This window comes from Magallana gigas, chromosome 10 (genome assembly GCF_963853765.1).
Source record: "Magallana gigas chromosome 10, xbMagGiga1.1, whole genome shotgun sequence".
Taxonomy (NCBI): Eukaryota; Metazoa; Mollusca; class Bivalvia; order Ostreida; family Ostreidae; genus Magallana; species Magallana gigas.
The window spans coordinates 7786955-7797432 of NC_088862.1; the positions used below are offsets into that span (position 1 = coordinate 7786955).

Sequence of the window (10478 nt, forward strand, 5' to 3'; positions counted from 1 at the left end):
AATTTAGTTTTAACAAAGGATCTGATGTTTAGCAAGAATTTGAACCCATTTTCCAAAATTAATACAATAAAATATAAGCACATTTCAGACATAATGACTTTCATATTAAGGGCGTTTGACTTCTAATTTGTTATAATTCAACGCTGGTTGTAACGCGCTTTCTGATTAGCTAAAAAATTACTTTATATCGTATAAAGTATGTTGCCTACGTCATAGTAAGACTAACGTAAAAACGTATCAATACGCCTGACGTTACGATTGAATTCTGTACAAATTTTCGTCATTTTAAAGGTCAAATGACCGGTTTTATCTACAACGAAGAGTAAAAAAATTAAATTATAAGCAATGAATTCAATATTTACTAGTCTTATACGATATAAAATGGTTTGACACAGTTTACTCTTTTTTATAAACCGCTTCGGTTTATAAAGCGTAAACTGCCCTAAACCATTTTATATCGTATAAAACAAAAAGATATTGAATTCATTCCTTAAATAATTTAATTCTGGTTGTAACGCGCTTTCTGATTGACTAAAAAATTATTTTATATCGTATAAAGAATGTTGCCTACGTCATAGTAAGACTAACGTCAAAAACGTATCAATACGCCTGACGTTACGTTTGAATTTTGTACAAATGTACGTCATTTTAAAGGTCAAATGACCGTTTTTATCTACAATGAAGAGTAAAAAAATTAAATTATAAGCAATGAATTTTATATTTATTAGTTTTATACGATATAAAATGGTTTGAAACAGTTTACGCTTTTTAATAAACCGCTTCGCAGTTTATAAAGCGTAAACTGACCCAAACCATTTTATATCGTATAAAACAAATAAATATTGAATTCATTCCTTAAACATTACTTAAAATAATTTATCAAGTTTCTAATAATATCATTCACCGCTCATACTGGTTACGGTCTAACATCAAATAACCATGACCTAATGAGGAAAATTGGACACACTGAGTAATTAAGAACCAGTCCACATAAAATCAGACAAATAGTGATACATGGCAGTTTTCAGATTTCAATGATTTTTCATGCAAATATTCCTTTTACTATACTATTCAAGTCTTGAAAGAATTTATGAAATCAGATTACAGTTGCTATGGATATTTTCACTTCGCAAATTCCCTAGCAACCACAGGTTATTCTATAACAGATTGCATAAAATTCTCATATTTCGAAGGAGTCAAAATCTGTCTTGATGAAATAAAATATTGGTATGAAGCTTTTATAAAGAAGATTGAGTGTTTGTTCTGTTAATAAAAATAAGATACAGAAGAAAAAAAAATTATGGAATTTTATTTCTGGGGGGAACAAATTTGTATGTTTTGCAAAATTTGCTGACTCAGCATTTTCACAATTCTAAGTGAAATTCAACAAGATATAAAAAAAATCAGCAAAAAAAGATAGCAATTCAAAACATGTCAAGTTGTTATTGGGTCCAATCTTTATCAGAATTCATTTGAAAAAACATGGGTTTTAGTTTAACAAGGTTGTTGCTTAGCAACAAATAATGACATTTTTTGCATTCTAAGAAGCCTAAAATGTGATTGTTAATAGCTTATAAGTAAATCTCTTTTTTAAATATCACTATAAATCATACAATATAAATAAGAAAGGTGGTTGATATCATATTTCAACATAATAAAAAATAATTGTTGTTGTTGTCATGGTAACAATTAGGTTGTCATAGCAACAAGAGAAAATATAATTTTGTGGCAGTTGACAATAATTGATAATTCATGTATGTTGATTGAAACAAATGTAGCATTTAATTAAAATTGTCAATGGATCGTGTGATATTAGAAAGAAAGAACTCACATTCTAATAAGCATAGCTTTACCAGCCTTTTCTTAAATACTACACAATTGTTTCATCTGCAACTGTGTTTCCTATCTCTCCAATCTACAAGATCATGTACAATTAAAATGAGTTAAAATCACAAGTCATTTGACTCATTTCATATAATATCAGTAATCAATGTTGCAATTCTATATTGTGACCAATGATATAACACACTAGAAATATTTCCCCCCAAAAAAGAATGTATGAAGTGATTTAATACAACAGGGCCACAAAATATACATGTACATAGTTCTTATACATGTAAAATGCTGAATTATCTTTCTTAAGTTTTACACATTTTCTTTTTTCTGTTGCCAAAACAATTGTAATACTTCAGATTAAAATACATGCAGTGTATGCAATATATAAACTTAGCAACTTTATTTTCATGGGCTTTTTAAATTTATTGTAGCTTGCTAAGCAACAAAAAACTGTTGCTTGATAGCAACACAAATCAGCCCTAAAAGATCATAAGTTTTAGTCGTTTTACTACATAAATGGAAATTGGTACCTATAAAGTGTATAAAAATATACTTGTTTGTCGATTATTAGAACTCTTAAAATTCTCATGTGAATGTTGGTGACTTTTTTTGCTACACCCACTCCTTATAAAACTGTCTCAAATGGTCTCTCGATCACACTAAGCATTGCCCGTTTTGTATTTTATAAACTTGTTTAAGTGACAGCTGTCAAAACTGGTACACTTGGTATACTAACAGTACACTAATGTCTGTACGTAATCACATTAAGACTTCTGGTAGATCTACATCAAAGACTTCAATGCACAGTAACTTATAATACATGTATACATGTACACAATAGCACAATATGTATTACATGTAATATTTAGAATCCAGTTTTAAGCATAAGTAGACACTATTTTTGTCAAAGATTTTGAATTCCTATTGAAATTCTGCTATAACATCAGCCTTTGCAATACTCAGAAGGATTGCATCCAAATCACCATCATTCATGTCGTTAGTAAATGTTTTTTTCATAGCTGAAAGTCTTGAAAAAAAGAAGATATCTGACCAACTGCCAAATATTGGTTTGGGTTGAATCTTTTTTCCCCACGTTCGTTCTTGGCCACTCTCATATTCTGAGAAACTATAAATGGGTGCACCTTTGTTCCACCATTCTCTCCATGTTGGAAGATGTCAGTCAAATAGGATTTCAGATCATCTGAAAATCGAGCATTTTTTCTGTCTTTTTTCAAGGCCCATCCCATGTCAGACTGCACATTAAACATTGATCTTTGACTTCCTCTCCAGTACTAGAAGCGTGTTTCAGGGTATCCTCTCACAATGAAGAACATGCAGTCCGCCATCTCATCTTGATATCATCATAAGTGGACATTGCTTGAAGTTTATAAGTATGGTTGCCAAGGAAACAATGGTTTTGCATATCCCCATATCTAGTAAAGGTCTGAGTACATCCTTCTTCAGGACATGGAAAGCAATGATCAACTGCAGAATTCACACCATTCCTACTATCTGTGGGTTTCCGAATGTTCCCTTCTGCTCCATGACTAGCAACAAAACCTGATTTTATTTCTAAATCTGTAATATCCTGTAATCAGAAACAGTTATTGATTATTCATTGAAAAAAAAAGCACTTTACGTGATATCCATGTTAACAATTTCTGTACTTGCTTCTTACATTCAAACTTACATTGTTTTCATGTTCAATAGGGAATTCTTTGCCCCTTCCAATGTTGTAGGCTCACCAAGTTGTTATAAGTCCATCACCAAACTTCACATTTGATATTCTAGTGATGCCTTTTATTGGACACTTGGCTGTAGGAGAGGGTTTTTCAACATGTGAAGCTTGGCATCCAGTCGTTCCTCCATGCAAGTCTATAGCTGATTTCATGTCAGCTGCAGTGATGATGTTATGGCCTGATGCTGCTTCTTTACTCAGCTTCCCTCTCATATGGGCAATCTTGGCATCACAATAAGATTTCCCACTTTGGGCCTCGCTGTAGTCATAGCTGGCTATGGAAATACCTGAAATAGATTACATGTGCTCTCTTCAACATCATGAATACTCCCTTTTCATGGCATTAGTAATGAACACATTTTGCATGAAAAGTGTTATATTTAAAAAATTCATGACTCTGAAGTTAGTTATAAAATTTATTTTACTCTATATATAGACGGAATTGGTATATCTGATTCAACTGATGCTTAGCATTCCTTTGATTTGATTATACCCTGAAACCTAAAAACCTAGGACAACCTTTATGCTTTTGCTTTCAGCAATTTGGTTGCCAATATAAATTTTAACTTATAAAAAGCAAAATCCTTACCAGTACGCCTACTGATGCCTGGAATGGCAAGCCATAAGTTGCCGCAGTGGTAGCAACCAGCATTATCACTTCTCAGGAATGCCCTAGTAGTTTTTGGAAGTTGAATTTTGATGTGATGAAGTGTGTCCTCGAGGAGACATGCAACTGCTAACCAGTCCTGTCGCACTCCATCCATCACATGTGCAAATGTTCTATGCTCAAAAAAATTCTTTATAACTGAGTTTAAACCACGCAGCACAGTTAAGGCTGGAATTTGGAGGCGGGGCTTATTTTGATCAACTTTGAACTCATGAATATTCATTAGATATGTAATTTAACGTAAATAGCATCTATTAATGGTAGTTGATTAGTTTTTGGATTTAATTTCTTGTTGAAGAGAGTTAAATCAAATATTAAACCCCTCATTGTGCAATAATGATCTTTATTTACTTATTTTCAATGAAAACATTAATTGTCGTTTGGTTCCGATCCGCTCCCTTCCGACGCTTGTATCGATCCGTGACGTGTCGACTATTTTTAGCTGGTAGCAAAATGGCAGGCATGGATGTAAACATGTGCGCCGAGATCATGTTGTGGATTGATACTATGCGTGTGGATGTCGAACTATGCAGGAGATATGGTAAGTATTGGTCAAATCATTTCATAAACTAACGCAAACAGTATGATAAAGAATGTAAACGCAGTAATTATTGTGTGCTGAAACAACAAAGTGATGTACGGATCGATAACGTTATGTGTTTTCATACGACCACATGTTGTAAATAATTATGAAGTTTTATTACTTTTCAAAGCACTAGCATGTCATTTTGTTACACAAATGATTATGTATATCTATACTTTAATTGCATATAACTTATTATTTTAAAAAATATTTAAAGAGTATTTAAATCCAACTTGTTGAAAACGTCTTGGACAAATAAATGTCGATGGCGATTTATCAGCTTTTCCCCATGACATCAGATTTTACCTGAATGCACAACCTTCCAGTTCCACATTGATTATTTATCAGCGACGCCTTACATGTATCAATGTAGATGATAAGTAGTGCCACTGTTTTAGACTGTGTTGGTATATTTAGTATACATGGACTGGTATATAATCAATATTTTAATTTTTGCATGTGTACCAATTAATTAAAAGAAATCATTTTTACTCTGACAAATTGCCTTAAAGTATCACTTCAGGCTTCAGGATCATGAAGGAATATTAGACTAAGTCAAAATTTCAGGCAACCATAATATTATTGTTCATCATAAAATATCGATTAAAATTTGTAATTGACAAATCTATATCAAGACAATGTTAGTAGCATTTCAATTTTGTCAGTGATTTCAATCTAGAGGTGTTAAGACAGTGTACAATTTTTGACTTAAGTCTAAGATTGCTTCATGATCCTGAAGCCTGACTGCTGATCCATGTGGCTTCAAATGAAAATGTCACTGCTTAGCTTGTTTACATTGAAATTAAATAGTCTTAATATTTATTTAGAATTAATTTCAATATAACAGTGTGTCATAATTTATATTACCAGTATATGTAAAATTATGGTCTAGAATAAAAAAAAAGATGATACAAGATAGGTTAATTGTTGTGAGAATTATTACCTCTGAGTCTCTAATATTGTATTGTTTTGCTGACCAGTTTTAACTATCAACATGATCATGCAGGTTGTTTAACATGTTTAATTTATCAGAACAATTTTAAATGAAAGGTGCGGGGTACCCGTGTCATCTTAAATATCAACATGATCAGGTTTTTTAACATGTTTAAATTATCAGAACAATTTTAAAATGAAATTATTTGTCAGGCGCATTGACTGTCCTTGCAGACAATTAAAGATTTTTTTCAAAGCAATACAGTTATCTTTGTTAGGTAACATTACATTGTTAATAGCTACAACTAGATTGTCATCCCCTTCATTCAACTCGCATCATGCAATTACTGTACACCCTGCTTTCAATGACAGGGGTCAGTCAAAACATTTTGTTGAGACTTATCTGAAGTTAAGGCGTCTATGTCGATTCAAAGCTTTTATGTAGTGCACTGTAAAATTTTGACTTTATTTGTTTTAATTGACCGGAATACATAATCTAGAAAGAAAAAGAGTGATAGCCTTGAGGTTTCAAAATTAGAGGTGCTATTTTTTGTTTTTCACACCTTTATTAGCTGATCGCCAGCCTCAAAGACTTCATACTAATCAACTATTACTTGTATCGCTGCATAAAATTTGAGTTCAAGTCTAAATAACTGGTAATTTTTATGATTTCATTTACGCTGTACCTTATACATGTATTTCATTTGTAGACTCCTATACTACTTGTGTTGTGTAGAAGAGGTGAAAGATGCGGGGTACCCGTGTCATGGTGTTTGATTCCATATGATGTATGCTCCAGTGACTCATTACAATCAACTGCTTCAGCCCCTAAGTTGAATTTATCCAATTGCATTTAACATGTTTTTGGTAAGATTTAAAAATACAGTGCCTTACATATATATTTTCTGTGGGTGGAGACTACACTGCATGTATTTGTGTGTTTTCATTCTGCTGGAAATGTAATTAAACTTGCTTTGAGAGTATGCACTATATCGCAAACATTGATTGCTTAGCATTATCCCTTGACGATAAAGATTGTTTTAATAGGGGGGGGGGGTTCTTTCTGCAATTGTAAACATTTATATCTAAGTCATCTTGGAGTATTAAGTTCTCTTGATTTTATTTAGTATATTGGGAACATTTGTTAATTGCCACAAGAAAATCTGTAATGTTAATAATAATATATATTTATATTTAATATATAAAGAAATCAAAATTTAGGAAGAAAGAACATAAAATATATGTACATGTAAATGTCCAAGTGGCATTTCCAATTATTCTTCTATGTAACGGTGTGTTTTTTCACAGAGGCTACATGTAACTCTTTGCTCATAGGGTTGTATTTTATCAAAAAAGATTTCTCAGGGTGAAAGTTCATTTTATGTCATTTGACATTGTTTAGTTTATACTGTTGTAAAGTGCAAGTGCTAAAATATATAATGTTAATACCGGTAAGTTACACTTTGTAGGCTTATGCGTGAGACCATCTGTATCAATTGGTGAATTGGCTGGTTCTACCTCCCTATGTTCCTGCCTGTTACCCAGCTTTTCCTATGTGGAGACCATCGGCATAATTTTGTATGAGGAAAACAATTATGTGCATTGATAACCTCCAAACAGAAATATCAACATGATTATACATGTTAATTATACATATACAAACCTAATCTTAGTACATGTATTTATATGTTGAATCTGAGCTAAGGATTTTGCAACTCTTGGTGTTTTTTTTTTAAATTATTAGCAATGATATTTAAAACTTAAACAGTCAAAATTAATGTTCATATGCAAATATTATTTATTTAAACCATTATTTATTTGTTAACAGTTTCCTGACTATGAGTTATTTTTTCAATATTCCCTTGAAAAATGAATAATAAATGTTTGAAAATCTATGTATTTGTTGTTGTGATCAACACTCAAAATCTAGGAATTTACATTTTTGTTCATGTATTGTTGTTTGAGTATTTGTTTATTAAGAAGGGGGTGAGGGTAAGAGTTTTGTGCTTGTCCTTTCTTAAAAACTAACAGCAATGTTGAGGAATACTTTCAAAAAAATAAACAGCAATTTTGAAAGAGAATGTGTTTTAAAATATATTTCATTTACCAATTATTGATTTAGGTAAAAAATAAAATGAAAAAATGCACGGCTTTGATTGTCGCTGAATACATGCACGGATCTTTTTTTTTTTTGGGGGGGGGGGTGGTCAGCTAGAGGGAACCAGATCCCCCCTGCAAAATTCAAATTTATTTAAATTACATTACAAAATTATACCTTGGACCACCCCCTTCCTGGCAAACTCAAATAACTGTCGGACCCCCCCCCCCCCCCGGAAAACTTTCTGGATCCGCGCATGGAATATAAAGAGGTAATGCATGTCGTAGTTATCTCTCATGTTTTTTTTCTTTTGATGAATTACTGACCCACGCTGTCACTTGAAATTTATAAATGTATAATATTTATTTCTACTTAAGTTACAATTTTGCCTCCAGCAATACAACCAAGGGAAAATATCGCAAAATGCTCGTAATGTAATTCACATTTCCCGCAACGTTATTTCCCTTAGCCGAAATCTAGATCGGCATTGCGTTTGAAAAGGGGGTTAAGTTAAGGAAAATACATGTACATCATCTTCAATGCATTTTCGCAAGGGCATAACCTGCATGGATACTTTTGATATTTTACACAGTGATCAAGAAGGTTTTGAGGTAACTGAAAAATGCTGCTGCTTTGTTTCATTCTCCGGATTTGTCTTATTCGTTGATGAAAAATGACGTGATACCCCCGTAAATGATGGATTGTCGAGTGTATTTTTGGAAATGGCGTTGTAATTAACTCGATTCCATTAAAGCAGCAGTGATTTTTGGGTGAAGGAGATCACATTTTACTTATACATGCAAAACAAATAAATGTACAACGGGGGTATGCCCTTGCGATATTGAAAAATATGTGTGACATAGCAAAATGTCTATAAATATCGATGTCACGTGATAGGCACGTGATGACGGTAAATGCACATGTGTGTCGTAACACATGGGTCACTATTATTATGGGAAAAGCTGTATGCGAGTTTTGATTAATACGACCATCATATTTGTATCTCGTTTTTGATGACATATTTCTTGGTAATTTAAGCATATGCAACCTTAACAGTGCTGCGCAGTATAATATCAGCAGTTGACTTACATGTAATTTAAAATTGCGAGTTATTCTGTTCGGGATAAATTTTACTCAATGAGTTGCTTGATGTATCTCATCATTGGATATTATCTAAGAAATATATGAATGTGATAAAATTAAACTGGTGTATCTTACAATGAAGACAGAGAGTAAAGCATATCAGTACAATAAGTGTTTGACAAGCCTCTTCGTTATGAAGTAAAATATTTGGAAAGGACAGAAAGATGAATGCCATTGGACAGACAGAAACATTGACCAACAGATACATAATGACCATATCATTTTAAGTACTGGGGCTGTCTAATACCTTTAAATTTGAGTCTTCATCCTTGTAAATGCACACAGATACGTGCCAATTTATGCCCTTCTGGCCATACCAGTTGCTCTGTTTTTCTCTGAATGTAATCGGTAAGAATTTCATGGCCCAGTCCATAATGAGAAGAATATCACCAGGCTGGAGATCTTTCAGTGTTTGGGTTCTTGCCTTGTCTTGATTGATAGTTCTTACAATATGACTTTTCCACTCAAGAATCTTAGCTTCTGCTGCTTCAATGTCCACAAACATTTCTTCTTTGGTGTTTGGAGAAAGATCTGATGAAATCAATCAGTAAATTAATTTAAAATCAATACTCAATAAATATGTGTACATAAGAATACTTTTGATAAACATTCAGATTGAATGTTTCACTTTAAAATATATCAAATTCATCAAAAATCAAAATGGGATTAAACATGAATTGACATGAAACACATCAACCACATATGCAATAGAGAATTACCTGCAAGTTTGTCCAATATTTCTTTCAAATTCAAAATTGCTGTTGGGAGTATTAATTGACAGTGGTCACAAGCAACATCATGTTGATGGTCAATACAGGTTTGCTGAAACTGATTATCAAGTGGATCACTCAAAGCATAGTTTATGCAATGATCACCGCAGTGGTCAGTCTGCCAAAAAAAAAACCAAAACGTTATACCGCTTCACAAAATGTGCACAATGTGTGTTTTTATTGTGATGAGCAAAACTTTAACATGGACCTTTGTCTGCATAAGGCTTGCAAGTTTTGCACAGAGAAAGATAGAGAGGTTGTCTTGTTATTGATTGATTTATATTGGAAATAAAAATATTTGTGTCGCTGTTTATTTTTTTCATAAACAGAACTTTAAATATTGCGTGTAATAAATAAACGGGATAATCATTTTCACATTTGTAATCATTAAAAGAAAAAAAAATATTGCATTTGTGAAGTGTTAAACTCTTGCGCCGCCTCAAAATTATTTCCACTTAGCAACATTTAGACCACTATACACTCAATCCAACAAAGCAATTGTTATAAAGCATCTTGGAAAGAATTCCAAAAACCTGTAGGCACCTTTAAATTACTAGATCTTAATTTTAAGCATTGCAATGAATAATCACTTTTTTATTTTGATTTTGGGAATTAGTTTTTTTTTTCCTCACTATTTCTGAGTATAAGTCTAGCCCCCCCCCCCACCCCCCCTCACACACACACACTTTTAATTTGCTTCCGACGCCAGT

General features: G+C 32.6%; 1 protein-coding gene and 1 long non-coding RNA gene across 2 annotated transcripts; one reads left to right on the top strand and one right to left on the bottom strand.

Annotated features, from left to right (window-relative positions):
- Positions 1–1293: 1293 nt before the first annotated feature.
- Positions 1294–10103, bottom strand: LOC136272213 (uncharacterized). The gene is made up of 5 exons (XM_066073440.1): positions 9718–10103; positions 9246–9529; positions 4164–4359; positions 3527–3861; positions 1294–3424 (listed from the first exon to the last, which is right to left on the bottom strand). The coding sequence occupies exons 2-4, from the start codon at positions 9501–9503 to the stop codon at positions 3578–3580; spliced, it is 738 nt and encodes a 245-aa protein (XP_065929512.1). The 5' UTR covers positions 9504–9529; positions 9718–10103; the 3' UTR covers positions 1294–3424; positions 3527–3577.
- On the top strand, positions 4465–7838 carry LOC109620711 (uncharacterized). The gene is made up of 3 exons (XR_010710175.1): positions 4465–4782; positions 6468–6624; positions 7227–7838. It is a non-coding gene; the product is annotated as an uncharacterized lncRNA (long non-coding RNA).
- Positions 10104–10478: the final 375 nt, after the last annotated feature.